The sequence below is a fragment of the Agelaius tricolor genome, unplaced genomic scaffold (genome assembly GCF_023055355.1).
Source record: "Agelaius tricolor isolate 1412-34295 unplaced genomic scaffold, bAgeTri1.0.p SCAF_1, whole genome shotgun sequence".
Classification (NCBI taxonomy): Eukaryota; Metazoa; Chordata; class Aves; order Passeriformes; family Icteridae; genus Agelaius; species Agelaius tricolor.
The window spans coordinates 42598899-42620788 of NW_027269261.1; the positions used below are offsets into that span (position 1 = coordinate 42598899).

Here is a 21890-nt window from a genome sequence, read left to right on the forward strand (position 1 = left end):
GGCTGTGCGAGACGAGCGCTGCCGGGCAGGAGCTCTTGAGGGAGGGCGGCGGGGCGCGCTCAGCCCCACGTTAGCGGCGGTACCGAGACCGAAGCAAGGCCGGGAGGCGGCGTCCCCGCTTCCCTGCGGCGGGAGCAAGGCCGGCTCCGTGCAGCGGGAGCGGGCGGCGCCGCGGGCAGGGCGTGCGGGGGGCGGGCAGCGCGGGGCGGCGGCCGCCCGGCTTTATAGGGAGCGAGGGAGGCGGCGTCTGCGGGAGGGGAGCGGAGGAGGCGGTTCTCTTCCCGGTGCCATCCCCAATCCCGCCGTGCGAGTGCGGGGCTGGCGGCGGCGGGGTGGCCATGGCCTCCATGGCGGCGGCGATCGCCGCTTCCCGCACGGCGGTGATGAACGGGAACCGGCCGCTGGACGAGCGGGAGCGCAAGCGGTTCAGCTACTTCTCCTCGCTGAGCCCCATGGCGCGCAAGATCATGGCGGAGAAGGAGCGGATCCGCGAGCGCTACGGGCCCGAGTGGGAGCGGCTGCCGCCCCGGCAGCAGGACGAGATCATCGACAAGTGCCTGGTGGAGCCGCACGTCCAGGCCCGCTACGCCGCGCACCGCGGCACCACCCGCCCTCCCGCGCAGCCCGCCTCCTACCCCAGCCTGCGCCTCAACACCGGGCAGAAGGTGGTGCGCTTCGGAGACGAGGTACCGGCCGCGGGGAAAGGGAAAGGGGAAAGGGGAAGGGGCGCCGGGGGTCCGGGCGGGAGCGGCGCTGCCCAGCCCCGGCACGGGCGGGGCGCGGCGGCCGCCACCTCTCCGGGCTGCGGTGCCGCCGGGCTGGGCTGGCCGGGGTCGCGGGCGTTCCGCGCCGTCGGCAGCCGGGCGAGTCGCCCCGGTGATGAGCTGGGCTCCTTTCCCCGCTGCCTGGCTGTGCGGGAGGGCGGGATGATCGCCGCCCGTAAAGGCAGGGAAGGCGCCGGCAGCGATAGCGCTGAAGTGGGTTTTGCAGAAAGACTTGGACGGTCTCAGTTCCCCCGACGGCGGGGCATGGCGCTGGACACAGTCTCTTGCTGAAAATGGGCTGTAGGGAATGTTTACACTGAATTAAATCTCTTCCTTTTCGTTTCTAGTTTTAGACACGGTTAAAAATACAACGCTGAAAACATTCCAGCTCTTGGCATGTTTGACACCTTAAAAAAAATGCAGCCTGTTCCATGTCACATGCCAGGAAAAACAAGGGTGTGGAAAGATAGATGGCAAAAAGTATGGATTTTCAACCTTCTGACAGCCATCTATCCAATGGTGAAGCGTGGCAGTCCTTCTGGAAATCCACTGTAAAAGAGTACCCGGTCTGGAGCAGTGGGTCCTGTTACCGAGTTGAGCCCTTGAAGAGGAAGGTCTAACAATGCTTGAAGCAACCTGACAGTACTCTTCGGATACTGTGTCTCTTATTCAGTGTATTGATTCCCTTTGTTTTCTATTCTTTTACATTTCTATTCTATTCTTTTATTCTCGTATGATTACAGAGCCGGTTTCTTTCACTATCACCATATAATAACTTTAGGTGACCTGTTGTTGGTTATGTGGCTTCTACCAGAAAAAGAAAAAAATCTGCTTCTCCATTTGTAATCATCAATCCAAAGAGAGCAGTGCTACTTTTAGGCTCCTCTCCAATATCCCTTGCAATGGGATTTCTAAGAAGCATGTGGGGCACACTGATCCTGGGCATCATGGTTCCCAACCAGCTTTGTGCCAGGAGACTGCTGCCTGTGTTTCCCCTGTCAGGAAAGTATGATGCTGTGCTGCACACACATCATATCTAAAGCTAGAGAGCACAGGATGTAGCTCATGTTTGTCTAGTTCATGATATCCAAAATTCTAGATAAATATTTGATAGTAATGGCCAAAAAGAGGTGTAGAAGAAGGACACAAGACAACAAATTTGGTTGTGCAAACAACCTTTGAAAAGAAACTTAAATCTGAAGTTAGTAGTGAAAGAATTTAAAGAGTGTGGAAAATAAATATGTTCAGTTTTTCCCAGCCTTGGAGAGCTCAGCTGTGCTTTCTGCTTTGAATTATGTGAATCTGGAAGGAAAACAAGCATGTTTGTAGGCTGTTGGGCTGCACTGTATGGAAATAATAATTTCCTAAACATCTAGAGAGTCCATCTGAAACTGGGCAAATAGTTTTCTTTCCCCTCTTCTCCCCAAATACAGTTACAATATGCATAATGTTAATGTTTCTGTAGCCATTAACCAAAGAAGGCAAGGTTCCTCCAAATACTCGATACAAAGTGTTTAATTTTGGAAGCATCTGCCTCAATTGACTTCCTCTTTGACTTCTAAGCAGAAGTTAATATAAATTGTTTCTCTGAAGAAAAGAGATTCCACTCATTTTGGCATTCGCCATTTCCATTTTAGTTCTTCCAACTGTACTACTGAGCCTTGGAGCCTTTCCTGGCTCTTCATCTGATAGCTTCCTCTCTCCTGGCTCCCTTGCTGGCGTTCGACCTGATTGCTGGATGTTTGCCCTGGCTGACAAATTGTCCCTCCTTGTCCTGCTGCGGCAGAGCCAGCGCCGTGCCGGTCCCTCGCCGGTTCGGTTCCGCTTCCCGCGCTGGCCAGCGCTTGGCCTGCAGAGCTCTGCTGTCTGTGTGTCCTGCTCAGGGAGCTGTGCCCCTGCTGCCCAGATGGTTCCCAGCTGCTGCATGCACCGTGGGCACCCAGCCCTCGCTCAGGACTCTTGGATTGGTCCTGGCTGCTCTCCCTGCCTATTGTGTAGGGTATCCTAAGGCAAGGAAACGGAGGGTAGCCCACATGCCTCAGAATCACTTGTGGATGCTGCAGCGCTTTCAGTGAGAGTGTTTTGTCCTGATGATGTTCTTGCTGATACACCTGGTCCAAAAGTTTCATGTTTCCAGCCACAGCTCATCTTCCCTTTTAACTGATGTTGAAATCTGTAGTGATCTACCTGGGCTTGCTTAAGCACAGAAATCTGATCTCTCTGACCTCATGTTCTTTGGAAGACGTGGTAGAAAGCAAACCAAGGATGAATACTGAAGATACTGATTTGCTGGTCCGGGCCTCTCACTGTTTCAGTCCCATTTTCATGCCTATGACCATTATGATAAGGTGGTCCAGAGGACATATGTAGTGATCTTGTATTTCTGGACAGTTGCTTCCCTCTTTCTCACCCCCACCATTTCCTGTATATTTCTTCTAACACCAAATTTATCTCCTGAACTTGTGGCCCAGGACTGTAAGTTCTCAAACTATGAACATCTCTTACATTTTCAAAACATCTTTGACTATGTTGGCTGTGTGGGAAGGGTGTTACAGAAAATAGACGTGCAGTAACAGGACCGTGGCATCCTGTAGCCATGATCCAGTCATTTTATAATGCTAGAGCACTGCAGCACCATATGGGACTCTTAGAAAAATGCCTGGAGTCACTGCTCCTTCCCTTCCATCTTATCCTCATTGCAGCATCACCAGTCATGGAGCTGGTAGCAGAAGCCCTGCAGGCACTGTGAGCACAGTTTCAAAAGAGAATTAGGCTAACAGGGGCATTTCACACCCAGTGAAATAAGTTTTGTCCTGTTTGCTGAAGATTGACTTGCTATCGTTGCACATGAGCCCAGCACAGGAGGCTATTTGTTGCTTCACCATAATTTTCTGTGTCTAGACAGCCCAGACCTCCTGACCAAGGGCTTTTGGATGCTGCAACAGAGCTTCCCCTTTCCAACAAGCCTCCAATTGCTGGCATTTCTCCATTTATGATTTCTCCATTTTCATTCTAATGCCCATAGTGGTAGAAATGGAGATTAACTGAGCAGGGAAAAATCTGGAAATATAAGCTGAGATTGAGCATGAATGTAATATAGATGGATTATTTTTTAAATATGCTGTAAACCATGAGGGGAATAGGAGGAAAACCAGCAGTATTGAGAGGCTACCACCCTTTGCACACTGTAGTGTCCAGCCTTTGATAATGCAGCTGGTTTGGTGTCACTGGGTTCTCTCTGGTTCAGTAAAAGATAATTTAGATATTCAGTTTACAGCAACAGTTTACAGTAAGAACTTCTCACTGTTCTCTTAATGCCATCCCTCTTTATCCATAAGCATGTGATGTAGACATGGAATCAAGGTCTAATTTTTCCTTTAGTTTTTAGGTTTTTTTTTCTTTGAATGCATATTAAGTATTTGAGCAGTAAAAGAGTTGGATGTGAAAGAATTAACTTTTCGTTGGAAAAAATGCCATATGCTTTAGGAAGTGATAAACATTTTATGTGGAGGAAAGACAGGTGAGAGAGTTTGGTTAGTTTCATTCATTGTGTTTTAAGAGGGAGCTTGACTTACCTGCCTTCAGGCAGAGATGCTATTTGTTTTGCTTAGCCTTAAGAACTTTGGCACCAAACAAAGAATCAACCCTTTACCTCCCTACTTAAAATTGCTTTAAAGCAACAAATAAGCAATATAGCAAAAACTTTTGAGTTTGGCCTGTTAGAGATTTGTGATTTTAAACACCCAAAAATGAAAGGCAGCATTTGAGTGCAGTAAAACCTCAGTAACCAGCAAGTCCTGTTCTAATAACACTTCTGAGAAGCATTTATTGGTGGGTTTGTGTGTTGCCCAGCTACTGTCAGCTGTGCTGAACAATGCTCATGTCAGATACACAGGCACACTTCTACCAGTGCCTTCCATTTTGAAATTCAGATGTTGTTTTCCAGCAAGCTGCCTACATATAGCAAATGTAATTTGTGGTTATTTTTTATGTATTTTGCAGCTGCTTGTTGAAGTCAAGTGTATGACCAGATTTTTGCCTCTTTCTCACTAGTCTTTTTCAGTTTTGAAATATGTTGCATGAGGCCCCATTTCTTACAAATAGGTTCTTTTTTTTAACCCTGGTGAACAAAAGTTTATTTATTTGCCTTCTTGCTGGAAGAAGGCATTGTTGTGTGCAGAAAACAAAAGTTGATCAGATATGAATTTTTTTCTAATCTATGTTGATGATAAATGGCCTGGAATCCTTTTTCCCTAGAATTTCCAGTCATAATTCTCTTTTGTTATTATTGAAACAGTTGATTCTTTTGCTCCCAGTTTCTTCAAGCATGTAAGAACTTGTTTATTCTACAAGAAACCTAAATTACTTTTCATATTTGGTTGGTGATAAACACGAATCAGGCAGTCTAGATAGCAGAACAGCAGGTTCAACAGTATTCTGTCTTTTCTCTTGGTCCTCTGCATGTTCTCTGTGTGAAGACACATGAGGTGGAGGCCACAAACTTCCTTCCCTTCCCTGACAAAGGGCAGAACTTGTCAACTGTCTCCTTCATCCTAGCCCCAAGTACACTTCAAATAACCACAGACATCAATTGCTTGAAGGTTTGTATCCTCCAGCCATGTCTTATCCTATTTTATTCTTTGCTATATCCCACAGAACATCTTTTGAATGTGGACAGAGCTCCTCAGAGTTACTGGCTCTGAGGGGGGATGAGTTGTGCAGCCCAAGAAACAATGAACCATCATTTAAGTAAAAAAAATTAAAATGATCCTTTTCTTTTAGAGAGTTGCTGCCTAACAAGGGTCTACTACTTCCATCTTATATAATCTGTGAAACTCTTAGATTCTATCTTTGACCAGAACTTCTGACAGCTGTTACCAAAATTAATTCATTCCAGGAACTTTTTGCTTGCCAATGCCTGAGGTTGAGGTTACAAGTTGCGGTGCCAACAAGGACAATGATGCTTGAGGAGACATCAGCTTCTGTGGAGTGGGAGGCTGACTCGCTGTGTCCTGCAGGGAATGATGTATCCTGCTGCATGACAGCCTCATACCTTCACTCTGCCTTGCCCATGCTGCTTTTCCATCCCTCTGTGGTCCTCAGGGCTCGCTCTCAGCAGCGGTGTCACGGCTGAGTTCGGGGTGTGCAGGATGTGTTGGGTGAAGAGCTGTCCCTGCCAGTGCTGTCTTCTCTTGCCTCAAATACAGCAAAATAAAGAACTGGATGTCTTGGATCCAGCACGAGGATGGCTTACTGCCAAGTTTAAAACTGATCCCTGGCTGGTTTGCTTGTCCTATAAATGGCAAGAAGACAGAGCTTCCTTTATACTCTTTAGATAAAACCCAGTGGCACTTATGCCTATGCATCTGGAGCTTTAAGGTGCTGTGACTGCATGTAGCAGTGTCACAGTGTTCTCTGGACTTCAGTTCTGCCCTTTACTGCTGTGGTTGAAGTCAAGCCCTGATTTATCCTGACCCCATGCAGACAGAAGTGTTATAGTCCTGCTTGTGTGTGATGCTCAATGCAATGGTTAGGTTCTCCCATCTCTCTTCCCTTCTGGGCCATGATTCCTCTCTCATGCATGCTTCAGAAACGATGAACTCCAGTTGTTCAGAAATTAACAACTCCATTTCAGAGGCAAAGGACATTGTCCTAGAAGGAATTTGAAATAATTAGACACACCTGCTGTGAGGTATCACGCATTGAGTGGTGTGGCATTCCCATGCAGACAGCAGCACACCACAGTGCAAATGCTGATAGATACTAAAAAGCAGACTTCTGCTCCTTTTTTCTTTTAAATGTTAAAACATCTGAGAATCTGTTTCCTGGATTGAGAGAACCTGAATTACATTTGTGTTCTTGGCAAAAGTGTCCTACACCAAATTTCCTTTTGGCCACAATATGTGATTGAGAAGAGCCCAGGCCTCTCCTCTTAGATGAGCTCTACCAGGCCAGTTCTTTTTAAGAGCGTGGGATCACCCTCATATATACCACAAATACCTTGCTGCTAGAAACTCTGTATTTCACAGATGAGTAATAGTTGGAGTATGCCATGTTTTTATGTTTAGGAGATAGTTTTAGATACTTCTAATCATGATCTCATAGCTCTAGGCCAAAAAATCTGCCTACAGTGAAATAAGAGAGGGCAGATCAGGAGAATGTTATCAGATGTCTGAGAAATATATTCCTAGAAAGGCAGAGACCAGGAATAAGAAGAAAAAAGCAGCCACAGTGAAATGTGGGGTTCCTGTGTTGTGTTAAAACATGGTTGAGTTCTGCTATTCTCTGAACAGCAGGAGTATGAAAATCCTTCATGGTTACTCCTGGCCTTTCCCTTTCCATAAGGTGTTCCCAATCCTGTTCTTTCCCTGGTGTGCTGCTGTGTCCACCTGCTCATTGTGGAGGGTGCAGCTCTACCTGTGGGACCATCCAATGTACCAGTGAGTCCCAGCCATGACTAGGAATAGAAATGCAATCATGTTGTTGTAATTCTTCAACAAATAAGAACAACAATCATTTTTCAAATTATTTTCCACCCTTTCTTTTTTCAGTGTGGGCTGCATGTATTTCTGGAGGGCATGCTTTGTATGAGGAAATTGTTTAAATTTCTCCATTTGGGATAATTTTCAGAAATGCAGCATCTTCAAATAGTGGATTTGAGATTTGGTGCTGTGGGTGCTGTGTGGCTCCTTTACCACCTCTGAACATTTATTTCAGAGTGCCCTCACTGCCATGGTGCAATGATGTGTCCTGTTGGGGCTTGGCCACACAGCTGTTTCACTACCCCATGACTGCCTGGCCATGCTCGTGCTCTTTGGTCTGCCAAAGGGAGGAAATGGGACTTGATTTCCCTGAATCCCCTTCTTCTTTTGTTGTTTCTGTCCCTCGGTGTTGCTAGTGGCTACCAAAGAAACACCTAGTAGAAGACTGGAAATATAATACAATTTAAAGCTGTTTGTGGAGAAACCATTTCAGGAGATTGAGACCAGGCTAAACCTTCATATATTTTGTAGATTAAATTGGTATAGTATTGATAACCTTCCCTTTAGAGGACCTGCTTTCAGTCAGTCTTAAAATGTAATCAGTGCCATCTTTAAGTAGTGCTTTCACTTTTTAGTCAGTTCTGTAGCAGTGGTTGTTATAGTTCCAGCAGTGTAACATAATGTCATCTGTGTGATGCTTCTGAGAAGATGAAGCTACTCTTCTGGTTTTTAGTCATTCTTCAATTTTATTTCAGGACATAACTTGGCAAGATGAACACTCAGCTCCGTTCTCCTGGGAAACGAAGGTAATTAAACAGCTTTTTTTTTTTTTTTAATGTTGCTTTGTCATTTTATACTATTCCTACTGCATTTATTGTCTTCATTTTGTTACTTGGTAGATTAATGTCACCCTATTCTATGCAAGCGGTATAAAGTGACCGTGCTGCAAATCAAACAGGACTGGTATGCTTTGATTTACATCAGGAGAAACTCAAAATGTACTTCATGAACTAACATTCTGGCTTTGAGTGCAGATGTAAAACCAATTCATTGCAATTTTTTGTTGCAAGCTTTTTAATCAACTTTCCACGTTTAGTAAGACCCTTGTCTTAGATACTGTATAAGCATAGCTGCATTTCACTTGTAAGTCAGGAGTAAAGTAGCTAGAAGATGGTGTGAGAAATGTGCAGGTATCTCATAACTTCACTGGATTCTTTCTGAAAGCCTCTCTAGTACTTCCTCTTTTTATTATGAACTAGAATGTTGTCTTGGGACAGCTGTAGTGAAACTGTTAACCTGGGGCCATGCTAGAAGCTCTATGTTTTTTCCTATTCAAAAGGTTCCTTAAAAAAACCCCATATTTTTCTGTGGTGAGTTGGTTTGGGGTTTCTTTTACACCTTACTTTATCTCTGGTATTTTGTTAAAGCATTATTTATGATGGGATTCTCATATGGCTAACACGGAACCAGAGTTCTCCATTTTTTCTGAGCCTGTAGTGTGAGGAAACACAGTTGTGCCATATGTGTGGTGGGAAATCAAGTTTAGTTCTTCTTGTTGGAAAAATTCTGGGAGCAAAACCACAGCTCATTGTCTTTCTCAACTGGGTATGGCAGGCATGTTAATTTAATCACACATTTCAGACTTAGTGTTTTCTGCCCTTATCTGCCAGAGAAGGCTGCTACTGCCCTGTTTCCTGGTTCCTTTTTTTTTTCTTTGCCCTTGAACTATGTAGATAATCATGTATGACCTTATGAATATAATCTCAGCCTAATGCAGAGTAATTATTTGGAAATGCCAGTGAATACTAAATTAATCCAGTTGACCTGAGACTTAGCCCTCCCTGCTCAAGGTCACTGCCTGTAGCTGCACCCCATCTGTGCTTTGCAGAAGCTGATTAACCTATAACTTGATGTGACTCCTGGGTCCTGGCAGCCTGCAGTGCTGCAGTTTCAGAGAAGCCAATGCCAGTCTTCACTTGCCTTAAAACTCCCTTAAAAGCTGTCATGAGGAACCAGTGGAGGATTTTCTGTGTTTCCCTCTTTCCCCTCTCCCTCCTTACTGACCAGAAATAAAAGCTGTGCCACAGCTGTGGGCTGAAAAGTTGCATGATCTTTTTCTTTAGCAAAAGTCTAGAGAATCCATTTTATCTGGATTTATGGGGTGTGGTTTGGTTGGTTCCTGTGGATTCTTCCTTTTGGTTTTTCCCCAGTGTATCAATCTTTCAACCAAATCCTTCCACTGCTGAGTCTTCCTTTTCAGAAGCGGAGATCTTGCTTTGTGCTTACTCTTTGATCTTCCCTAACTTTTATGAGGTAATACTGGGAGGCAATTTTTAATGAGGTACCAGCTGAGGAAAAAGTAGCCTTACTCAAGTGGTGCCATGTGAGGAAGCCTGAATGAGCTGTTCAAGAAGGTTGCTGTGTTGTAATGCATTGTTCAATGTCCTGTGAGCCAAACCTGATCCCACTGTTATTTAAGGCTGTCAGGCTATTTCCATTCCATGAGCTCTCCCCAGGACAGGTTGTTTTTTCCACAATACTCTTCTCCCTGATCTCCCTTTAATGCAGAGCTTTTTGTTTGGTTTGGGCTTTTAGCATGTTATTGCCTAAATGTGCACGAATATGCTCTGGCTCACCCAAGGAAGGGAACGTGGTTTTGCAGAGCAGAAGATACTAGAGCTGTAAATCAGTAAAACAAATAGGACTTTTTTTTTTTTTTTAAACACTGAGACAGAAAAATAAAGCAGCAAAATGAGTATTTTCTGTAACTAACATGAGGGAAACTGTGAGGGGGTAGTGAGAAGTGTAGAGAAGAGGGGAGGGCATGTATTCTCCCAGGCTGAAGGCTCTCAGCTGTAACAGTGATGCCAGTGGGCATTCTAGTTGAAAAGGTATGGACAAATTTTTCTCCCTGTAGCTAGTGCCATGGATTCCCTACTTCCATGGCAGTCAAACTTACCCAGAGAACAGTGTACTGAGTTACTGTCATTCTGTTCAGAACATTGTTGAAGGGCTTGGTGACTTCACTTGTATCCCAAGTAAACTTTCTGTATTCTCATTTTAAACACAAATGTGAGACAGGGCTGCAGTCGTTCATATCACAACAAACACTTGCCTGAATATCTCCACTATTTTTAGATGAGTATTTCTTGTCTCACCTTTTTATTTTTAAATCCTCACACAAGGCAAACAAAGTAGAGCTACAGTGTAAATTGCCGAGTTAGCTGTTAGACAGCATTTAAAATAATATTTTTAGTAGATAACGATAACACTTCTCAGAAGGAAAACTTGGGAAGCAGTGAGTTCTCTTGGCACTGCAAAAGGGCTGACATTTTAAAACTAAAGATTGAATTGGAGGGAGTGATTTGGTTCATGGGTGGAGCCCTCATGGACATAACATGTCTTGAAATGTGGGTTACATTTTTAACTGGAGCTCTACCCAGGTTTATGAATTCAGGGATTCTATTTATGGCTTCAGGTTTACCTGAGATGAAAGATGACATTTTGGCTGAGTTTAGCCTTTGAGGTTTCTTGGTTTGTTTGAAGTAAAAATTCAGTGAAACTCAGCACAGACCTCAAGATATAAATGGAAAACAAGAATCATGCCTGAACTTGGAAGTAAAATTTCTCTGCAACTCTTCCTGAACTCAGAACTTTATGGATTTTGTGATTTTAGATTTGGGCAGGGGCAGGGGAGGACTTAATTAATTTAGTAATGGGCAGAAAATATTTCACTTTGCCACCTCAGTTAACACATGGAATGCACTGAGCAGCATGGGAATAAATTGCAATTTACTTTGAATTCATGGTATTAATGAAAATTGACGCATAGATATCTAATATATATATATGTGTGTCAATTTTCATTAATACCATGAATTAGTGGTATTAGTTTTCTTGATACAGGTAGAATAGTTGCCGATTCTCTTCTGTTTTCAACAGGCCTTCAGGTATTTGTTGAAAAGAGAGGCCTCTGAGGTGTGTTTAAAATAAACAAACAAAAAAAAAAAAGGGAAAATGAAGAAGTGACAGGCTTCAATCCCTTCAATAATCTGGTTTCTGCCTCCCTGTCTGAATTCCCTAATTATATTGCTATAGAAGTGATCTAATCCCAGCAATGATTTGGGGAGAAAACAGCTATATCCCACTTGTAATAAACATGCTTTATTAAATAATAAAGCACATTGTAATAAACATGCTTTACCAACTGCTTCCTTTGTCTAAAATTGAGGCAGTCTTCAGTATCCTTCTTTGTACAAGCCCTAGTTGGTGTTTTGTTTTAAATAGGAACACAGTGGCAGAAGAGAATTTTTTCCTTCCTTCCTTAGCAGCATGATATTATAATTGTTTGTTACAAGCTATAATTTGGTGTGATTATTTTTACCAAGCTGGCGTAAATGGCAGCACTTCCTTGGAAGGAGAGTGATCCCTGAGCTTTTGAGATTAGCCTTCCCTTTTTGATTTAGACTATGTATGTTTAAAACACAGTGCTGTAAAACAACTATTCTTGAGCAAAAAAACCTCCACCAAACCCAACCTGTGGTAATAGAAGCTGTGCTCAAGGTTTATTTTAGTCTGTATGGCCAAGTGTAGGGATTCAGTTACCTGCATCAGTCTTTGCTGGTTTTGAGCATAAAACCAGGCACTGTCAGTCCAAGCTTGCTCAAGCTAGCCAGAAACAGTGGCTGGCTGGATTCAGTTCATATCTGCAGAGTACAGAATGGAATTTCTTCCAAAGGTCCATACTGTATAACATTGGCATTGACTTCTGTATGGACTAAAATTACTTAGATTGCTTTTGAGTGCTTTGCTCTATTTTTTGCTCTTGCAATTTGCCTCTGCTGACCTAAGGTTTTCTTTCTGACTCTGAAAAGATCCTGAAAACACCCACGGTGTGTGCAGGAAACAAAGCAAAAACTGCAGCTGCTTTGAGCCCTATATTTATTTTGGTTTTGTCCATTCAGCAAAGCAAAGTCATCTTCTAAATCTTTTAAAATTGGCTTTCTTACCTCTGCATTTATCAGGCTATGCTTAAAACAAGTTGCTTTGACAGTGTTTCTGTAGTCTTTGTCTCAACAATTTGGATTTTTCAGCCTGCCAAGCAAAACAATTTGTTTTGGCTGTATTTGTGTGACTGCTTAGTAAAATACTACACATTCCTGATGAGTGAATAAGAAGCTTTAAAAGTTCCTGGATTCTTTGTGGTCATCTTGTTTTTAATATGTACTTATGAACTGAGACCTGATTTCATACAGTGTAATTAAATCATGGCATTCTCAGTGTCCCTGGTGCCTCTCTTTCAGCATACATTGTTTCCCATGAGCATATACAGCCACTGTTGCAATTCAGTGGATTATTGCTGCCTTGAGACTGAAGTTTGGTCTAAATTCTTTAATCCAGTAAATAAAATTCCTAAATACCTTCATATGGTCTTTTTAAGGAAAGATGGACATACAGCCTCCTAAAACCTGCAATTTATAATATTATTTATATTTATGATACAGAAAAATTATCAAGACAGGACACCCTTTATTTAAACCCTTGCAGTGGTTTGGGACCAGAGGGATAAGACTGAAAAGAACACAGACTTCCAGATTTGCTTTACCTCAAAATACTTGTTTGTGCATGCTTTCACATGCACTCTCTACCCCCTCTCTCTTAATGTGTTGAGAAAGACTTGCTCATGCAATATCTTGAAAATACTATTGCTGTTAATAGCTTTTATTTGAATTCCAATAATTTCTAGAAATTACAGTTGGGAGTGTACTAGTCTGTCTGTAAACTCTTGAGACTTTCTGGGCAGAACAATTCCCAGAAATACCATTTGGACAGATGGTAGGAAAGAGAAAATATTTTTATTTTATTCCTCAGATGGGGATTTATACATACAGAAACTGCAGCTCATGCAAAGTAATACAAAATCAATGAAAGCAGCGGGGAACTGAAACCCTCTCTCTAGAATCCCAAACTGTGCCTGAAAGACAATTCCCTTTTGACCATGAAATCACACCCCACTGTTCAGTGTTTGCCTCCCCAGGGTGGCAGCTGGTGGAGTGCCACAAGTGCAGTTCTGCTTCTGAGCCCTGCTTGGGCAGGTGCAGCTCACAGCAGCTCTGCCCAGCCTGGGGAAGGCAAACCTTCACAGGTGAGCTGCTGCCCTGAGTCTGGCTGGGGCCAGGAGAGATGTGCATCAAGATATTCCCATGGCTGGCAAACCTAAAGGAAAAGGGCATTTTTTGGGAGGGAGGGAGGGAGGGGGAGGTTGCTGTCTTTTAAATATAGTTTCCTTCCTTCTCCTGCTGACGCAACCAATTGCCAATTTGCAATCTGATGTAAGAAATTGAGAGCAGAACTCTAATTAAAATCACATTTGTAGGGTCTAGTGACTCATTAGAGTGTACAGTACTACTCATTACTTAGATATCAGCATAGGGTGTTTCACACATGGGCCTTTTCTATCTCTGTGAAATTATCTTCCTACTTAGGCTGCTGCTCTGTTGTTTGTTTTTTCCTTGCGGGGGAGGATGTTTTATTGCCAATTTTTTGACTGGAAAGATATTGCCTATTAATCATTTTCTTTCATCAGCTACATTTCTTAGGGGTTTAGATGTGTTAAATAACCTCAGAAGTCTAAGAGAAGCATTATATATTTCAGGGAAAACAGAATATCTTGTGACTGGTCCACAGAAGGTCTTGGCTTCTGGAATTAAATGCTAGAAGCAGAATTACCCCTGTGACCTCTCCGAGCTGTATTTACATCATGCTGAGACACAGAGCTTTCAGAACCTGTCGGGGTAGTCTTGTCTTCTCTGCCTTCCTTGTGGGAGAACGAAAACTCCTGAAGTATTTTCATTGGGATTATTCTGTGTCAGGCTATGAGCTGTTTGATCTCCAGAGCATTCTGGAGACAGATATGCAATCTCAAGTGTCAGGTGGTCCTGTCTTCTGAAATGGGTGCACCCTGTGGTCCCTGCACAAAAGGGCAGAGAGGACATCCTCTCCAGAGCGTGCAGCCACGAGCAGGTTGGAAAGGCACTGAAGTTGGAAAGGCATTGCCTGAGGTGCTGCTGCAGTGCCAGGCTCTTCTCTATGCCAGGAGTGATGTGCCACTTCCAAGCCACATCTCTGAGTTGGATATTTTGCCCCATAAAAAGAACATTAAATATCACTACAGTCAGTGGCTTTAGCTCCACAATCTGGGAACTTCTCAGAAGGCCTGGCTCAGCTTGTCTGGCTAGCTGCTCCTGAAATGCAGAGCCATCTTGTTGGTTTACTCTTTTCCTAATTTTTGTTTGAACAGACCCATACTTCCCTTCCATGGGTGTTTTTTCTGGATTTTATTTCCAACACTGCCCTGGTGGACCTGGGGGCTGTGATGACTGCTCTGCACTCTGGGCACTGATCTTCCCTCTGCCTTGGGCTGGGGGGTGAAGGAATCATTCTACTGAAAGTGACTGCTGCTGTGGTGGCCTTTAGCTACTGTCATCCCCAGTGGGAGCCCCAGGACAGGCTGTTCAGAAGACAGCAGACTGCTGCAGGACAAAAAGTAGCCCTGTTTTAATTCCTACATGACTTAAGTCTTCTAAGATGGATTTTTTTTTTTTTTTAACCTGTCTTTGATTTTTAGAATCTGCCTTTTGTTTTTTCTCTTGGCTACTGGGGAATTGCAGGTCTATTTGATATTGTGTTGTGTGTTTTTTTAAGCTGGGATTTTATCAGTTCTAAAGTCTTAAAGCATCTTAACTTCAGGGTGGTAAATCACTATTCAGTAGTACTGCCAAATGAGCTTAGGGAAATAAATCCCTATATTTTAATATAGAGAATGGCAGTCACTGTAAATAATCCTCAACACCATTGCATCTATGGTTTGTTTATGCAAAATTTATCTGTGAATAAATATCCTGCTCTTAATTTTACGTCATGGCTTGTTTAAAAAAAATAAATCAGAGCACTGAGGTTTTTCTCCATAGTTTTTTTGCAGGCAGGGTGGGGTGTTGAGTTGTTTGGTAAGACTTGTGTGTATCCTTGCCCTCACCTTATTCTAGCTGAGCTATAATTACTTGGAGCTTGTTTATGTTCTGCATCTTTTGATAGCACAGTATATTCTTCATGAGAACACGGAGCTTGGTGCTCTCTTGCCTACAGCCTTGGAAAAATGATGCATCTAATTCTTTAGAAAGGTCAGATCTAAGTCCATGAATCAAATTATGTGTAGTCAGCTGCTGACTGTTTAAAAAAAGTTGTTTTATAAATAATCAGTTGCTGGTTTAACAGTTGTTCTTTGATGAGAAGTTCTGAATATTAACTACAAGGCTTGTGAGTCCTGCTAGATCTAGAGCCCCTTTGAACTTCACATGCACAATAATGTAGGACTCAAGATCAAACACGTCAGTGAAAATGATATGCAACTAGGACTTGTTTTAGACTGAAGCCCATAGATGCTATTGCAGTTTTATTTGGGAAAGGCTGGGCAATAGAGTAGAATGGTGAAAAAACATCACAAATTTGTAATGAACTTCTAAAGTGTCTTTCAACCATTTATAGCAAAGGCTACAAGTCCTCTTGAGTTTTTTTCAAACCCAATCAGGCCCATGATGACAACAACACAGCTTTAACAGTAAAGGCTTTTTTTTTTTCCTTGCATTATTTGTCCCTTTTTACAAACACAAATCTGTGTATTACATTGTTCTTTTCTGGCACATATGCTTACGTGTTTCTCAGAGGGTAATAAGGCTTAACTTTTATTAGCCTGAAGAGTGTCTAGCTAGTTGAGAATCAGTAGTAAAGCAAACATTTGGAAGTACTGCTCACTTTTCTGTGACTTGTAAGATTTATTTCATGCATTAACTGTGGTCACTTGCTTCCTTGGCCCAGTGTTACCTCTCAGAAGTGGGTACAGCTATCTCAGCACTGCAAGTGAAAACAAACCAGGGCTCCGGAATAGGTGAAGAATGGTCCTGCTGGAGTTATTTCTCTTCCTTTAGAGGGGCATTAGAATTATAAAACTATTTACCTATGCATACCTATTACATCTAGTCCTTTATCTTGGAAGCAGATGGACCTGTAACCAGCTATTTCAAAGACTCTAATGGAAAATTGCCTTTTGAACTACACTCTGAAGCTTTTTTGCTTGAAATTTTCATGTAAAACATCTCTGACTTTCAAAATGCATCTGCAGCTGTTGTAATGTTTTAGTGCTGCTATTCTAATGTTTCAGTGCTGTGCATGCTGTGCACTGCTGCCTTAGATGGCACTGAGTAACTCCAATACAATTCCTTTCTCTGTCTCCTCTGCAGCAGGTCTGGGACTTTTATGTTTGCTTGCAGTTCAGACTTTTAAAAATCATTATTTTTATGAAACTACAAAGATAGACATTTATGGAGGAATTAAGTTAGCTTTGCTGTGGTATTTGTTGTCTGAGAGCTGTCTTGGAGTGGGCTGAGGTGTTATCCGTGTGCACCAGGGTCAGAAAGTCAAAACTGTATCTGTTTGAAGCTCTATGAAATGCTGTTTTTCTGTCCCTGAACAGAGTCAGATGGAGTTCAGCGTTGCATCTCTCTCCATACAAGAGCAAGGTGGTGCCCAGCTGCAGAACGAGCAGAGGCAGCCTGCTAAAGCAGCACCCGGTGTCCAGGTCCCTAAATCTTCTCAGGCCACTAAGCCCCCTGGCTCTGAGGGCTTGGTAGCACCCAGGAAGGAAGAGGAGTCATCCTTCTGGAAGATAAACGCAGAGCGCTCCAAGTTTGAAGGAGACAAGTCTGAGTTCCAGTCCCTGACCCCCAGCCAGATCAAGTCCATGGAGAAAGGAGAGAAGCCCCTTCCCTCTTTTTACAGACAAGAGTCTGCTCCAAAGGAGATGACCAAAGCTGAGAAGCCCAGCATAACTAAAGCAGAGAAGTCTGCTGCCCCCAGCACTCCTTCTGTGTCTCTTGAGTGGGAGAAACCTCGACCTACTCAGCTCCCTACTAGTTCTCTAGATGACTTCTTTCTTCCTGATCCACCACAGGATCTGGCATCTTCTAGGACAAACAAGGAAGATACTGATGGTACTATACTTACAGACCCACAAATGCCTGGACAGGTGAGTACTGCTATGCCCACTGCCTTTATATTTAAGAACTGTACAGCACATTAAAATCTGGCAAGGCCACTGGAAGGTTAGGGACTCCAAAAATCACTAAGCCATTGCTCAGCTTGATGGCTTTTTTGTCTTTCAAATGTGAAGAAGTCTATTTAATCTGTTATTTAACAGTCTGTTTGACGTGTTAACTTCAATTAAGTGCTTTTTAACACATAGGATAAAGGCACAATTTAAATCTAACACCAGAAATGCTGACAAGGCACCAAGTAGCTCATTGACAGCAACCTAGCAAGTTGCTGTATCACATAAAAGAGGTTGTGGGGTTTGGGGGTTTTATTTGCAAAAGCAAAACACTTAATGGAAAGAATAAGCTTTTTAACTTGAAAAGTAGGTGAACTAGGGTCTAGCATACTTTTTTGGTACACACAACATAGTGGTGAATGGTGAACTGGTTCTCAGCTGTTCCAAGCAGTAGCCTGACAGCCACTTCCCAGTGCTTTGTCCCAGGCAGCTGTGCTGCTTTCAAATGTGTTTTCTCTTAAAGTCCAAAATAGAAATAGAATGAGCTTCCAGAATTAGCCTTTTCAATGTTTTTTTTAATGAAAAAACCCAAACAACCCACCAACAAAAAATAACCTTAAGCAGCTCAATAGCCAATTGAAGCTATTTTAAAAAGCAGATGCTGATCTGTGAGAAAAGAAAGGAAACAGCAGGATATGATACAGGGAGGGGAAAAAAAGAAAGAGATCAAAAGCTTGAAAACTGTGAAGTAGAGAAGAGGAGTGGTACTTCAAGCAGAGCTGTGCAGTTCTGTTTGAAATCTGTGGCATCGCTCTGGCAGTAGCCTGACACATTGCTATACACCTTCAGCACTTGGCACAGCTTTTTCTGTTTTCTCAACTTTGTTCAAATTCCAAATGAGATGATGTAAAGTCAGAAAGATGCAGGGTGAGGTAACTGGTTGCAAGAGAAGTGCACTTAGGAGAGTGGCAGCACTTAGGAGAGAACCATACTTAAGCCACTGAAGTATTTGAAGCCCTTTGTTTAGTTACCATTTTCTCAAGCTGAGGGATAATGCTTCCTGAGCTGCCTAGCTACAATTTGTGAACATGGTTGTCCTTTAATTTGAGTAAAGGCTTTATAATGTTTTCTTACAAATTAACAGTTTCAGTTCCTTTGTGAATGTTTTCAAGATAACTGAGATTGTTTGAAAAACCTGTTTTTTCTCTCTGTGGAGAAACAACCCTCCCATGTGAAAATAGGAACAGAGGAGCAGACAACTTCATGTATTATAAGAATTTCTTCCTTTCTTCTTTTCTGGATTATCTTCCCTGTTCTGGGAAGCCATGCTCTAGGAAGAGAATCCAGAGACTCCTCCTAAACATTAGAATCACCTTAAATGCCATGGCTAACCCTGCAGGAGTGAGTATGTTCTGGATAGAGTAGTAAATAACTTGTCATCAAAGTTTAATCTGTGTAGTTTTCTGCAAACAACTGACTCTAATTGCAACAGACAATCTGTTGAATTAATGATGCTTGCCTTCTGTGTTTGTTTCATTCTCTGTAATTCCCAATGTAGTCTGAAAAATTGATCTTCATTAATTTTTTCCATGAGGGAAAAAACCAAAACATTTTGCCTGCGGACCACAAGAATAATTTTATTTTTATCTGGAATTGTGTTTTTGGGCACTGTAAGTATTTTTCCATGTCATGTCTAGCAGTTTATGGTGTAGGTACTTAGGTATCCTAGAGCATGGTAAAGACCTTGAAATATTGTCAGACATCATTTTAAACTTCAGTTATTAGATAGGCAGTCAAATGTTGAGTTTGCAATAACATAATTAACAACTAAATCTTATTTCCTTTTTTTTACCTTGCAGACTAGTACAAGCAATGTTATCTTGAAGACTGGCTTTGATTTTCTAGACAACTGGTAAAAGATACTTCAAAACAGATCAAACCAATTTTGGGGAAGGAGTGGAACACCTTTCTCCCTGTATGTTAATTTACTAGCATTTGTGTCTTTTTCTAGAAGTAACTTTCAAACTCTTAAATGTTGCCTTTGTATAAACTTTTGTAATACCGTATGCGTTTTTGTTTTTTAAACAGTGATAGAAGTGTGGTTTCATTTGGATATTTTTTTAATATCTGTTAAAAGTTTTAGTAGCTACTGTATTGAGAGGATGGGAGAAGTTACTGTACACATGTTAAAGAAACACAAATGAGAGTCTCTGTATCCTAGAAATGGAACCTACAGGACCAGATTGCAGTTTTCAGTGGAAACCTTGCTAGCGTGGCTTGTAAGAAATAGTGTTGCACGTGCAGTGGTTCCAAGCATACTTCAGATAGCTAGCAAAAAACAGTATGAAAGGCAAGCATCCAGAATTGCATTGATTTGTAGATTTTTTTCCCTTTGAAAGTATCTTTTGTACCACTTACTGAAGACACTTTTTCTTCTGAAGAAGGCAAAGGCATTGCCAAAATGATGGATCCAAAAAAGCACTGTGTTTGTACCCTACAAATCTGCTAAAATAACTTAAGAGTTTTGGAAAAATGACCTGGGGAAATGGTGTTTCTGGTGTTTGAATTGAAGGCTTGGGGGTGGGTAGAAGGGAGTGGGACAACACCTAATGAAGTGGAGAAATTCTTCAGGGAACACAATTTCACTGCCTCCTTATTAGAGCATAACTCTTCATAATACTAGTGCTGGAACTACAGCACTGAGAATTTCTGGAGTGTAGATTACCTTTGTCTCAGTAAACCACTATGTTTATGGGAGGTCACAGCAGTGTGAGGCTTTTTTGTTTTTTTAAGCAGCTTATCGTCTCAAGGACTCATTAACTTTGGTGCTTTTTCCTCCTTGTGGGTTCATCCTCTTTAGTATTCAACATCTGGCTTACATTTATTCCTAAGGTGCAGAGAGGCATCTCAAGGTGGCCCTTGGCAGTGTTGCCTCCAGTTCTGCTTTTGAATGATCTTTGGTGTTTAAAATGTAGAGAGCAAGAGTAGCTGTCGTTTGGATCTGTTGTCTCTGAAATGCAGCATGATTTACACCCTGATTCTCACTGTGTTTACCTCACCTTGAAGCCTTAATTCCCCCACGCACAGCCAGTGACTGGTCTGCTCCAATGCCAAAGGTTTGACTTTTCCCTTTACCTCAGCAATAGTCCCATAGCATTTGTTTGGGGTAGAAGGCAAAACACAGGGCTCTAATGGGTCCCAGCCAAGGCTGTAAGAAGGTCACCATCTCCTAAGCCATAGTTGTGCTAGGCTTCTCATGGATTAGCACTTGACATTTGGTTCAGTGCCAGGGGCAGTTAAATGTGCAGAATTGGATGCAGCAGGATTTTTTCTGCTTGTTACAGGAAGAGTTTGCAATGTCCTGGAAGAATCCTTGCCTCTAATTGGTGTGCTGCTTGCTCTGAACAAGCAGAGTGTGCTGATAGAGCATTAAAATTCATTTGTTGGACAAGAAAAATGCTGTAAGCATATCCCCCCTTTTCTTGCCCCCACACCCCACCAAAAGAACGCAAAAAAACCCCAAAACACCAAGGCCAAAACCTCCACTTTTTCTAGTGTTTTCTAAAAAGGTTCCTTAGCTAAATGGAAAGATCACCATGGAGTAAAAGTCATTGTATAGCATACTCTTATTTATAGGCTTCTGAAAGTTTTTACATTCTTCCTGAGATGTACAAACTCCTGTAGTTGTGGATGTTGTCTCTGCATTCAGCAGTTCAGAAAATATTTGTTGTTACCATCCTGGATTTTTCCGCTGTTTTTTTCTTTTGTAGCATTTGCTACAAGCATCCAGAGTTAATGCAGCTTAGAAGAACTTCAACACAAATTCTTTGGGTGTATTATTGACATCGACTTGCACCTTCCTTTTAAACCTAATAAATGTTAATCTTGGGGTTTACAGTTACCAGTGAATCTGATTTTCTGTACATTCAGCTGCTGAAAATCCAAAATGAAGATGCACATTCTAATCTTATTCTGATTTGGGGAGATCTGAAAACAAAAGTCTCCTACTGTCAAGGAGGGTTACTTTAAATCTCTGGTAATACCTTAAAGCTTCTTAGGGAAGAACCAGGGCTGCCTGTCTCTTCCATCAGCTAACTCGACCCTAATACACATTGGGACCAGCTGGTAGAACATGCTGCAGAACTTTTTACTTATCCTGGTAGGTTTTTCCTGTGCTTTGACAAGAGTTGATGCTCCTTCTTTCTTGAATATGTTTTTATTAAACATTCTTACAAAAACGAAATTGTATTTGGTCACATTTTATATTAACAATGTTTTAATAAAGTCACTTTAAATAGAACTGTCAAGGTTTTTGTGCTGCTTTGTATGTTGTCCTTGATACTCTGCTTTCCTTGGTGCCATTGGAGTTGTTTGGGGCATCTTGAATCTGCCTGAGAGACAGCCAGGAATGATTTGATTCAAAATTTAGAAACCAAATTTTTTATATCAGGGAAAAAAAAATCAACACACTTCAGCTGTTTTTTCAAGCCTTTCAGTGAATCTGTTTGGGGAGGTATCCTTGCTTTATCATGTGATCTGACA

General features: G+C 42.2%; 1 protein-coding gene across 1 annotated transcript; it reads left to right on the plus strand.

Moving 5' to 3' along the window:
* Positions 1–247: 247 nt before the first annotated feature.
* CUNH1orf198 (chromosome unknown C1orf198 homolog) lies at positions 248–21648 on the plus strand. Its single transcript, XM_071431506.1, has 4 exons — positions 248–686; positions 8002–8052; positions 16776–17327; positions 19208–21648. Exons 1-4 carry the CDS (start codon positions 339–341, stop codon positions 19262–19264), a joined length of 1008 nt encoding a protein of 335 aa, XP_071287607.1. The 5' UTR covers positions 248–338; the 3' UTR covers positions 19265–21648.
* The last annotated feature ends 242 nt before the right edge of the window (positions 21649–21890 follow it).

Excerpts from the sequence above, each read along its gene's own strand:
- CUNH1orf198 (XM_071431506.1), top strand. The coding sequence starts at position 339 with ATGGCCTCCATGGCGGCGGCGATCGCCGCTTCCCGCACGGCGGTGATG. Across the intron at positions 687-8,001 it reads TGGTGCGCTTCGGAGACGAG|GACATAACTTGGCAAGATGA; the intron begins GTACCGGCCGCG and ends ATTTTATTTCAG. Across the intron at positions 8,053-16,775 it reads CGTTCTCCTGGGAAACGAAG|AGTCAGATGGAGTTCAGCGT; the intron begins GTAATTAAACAG and ends GTCCCTGAACAG.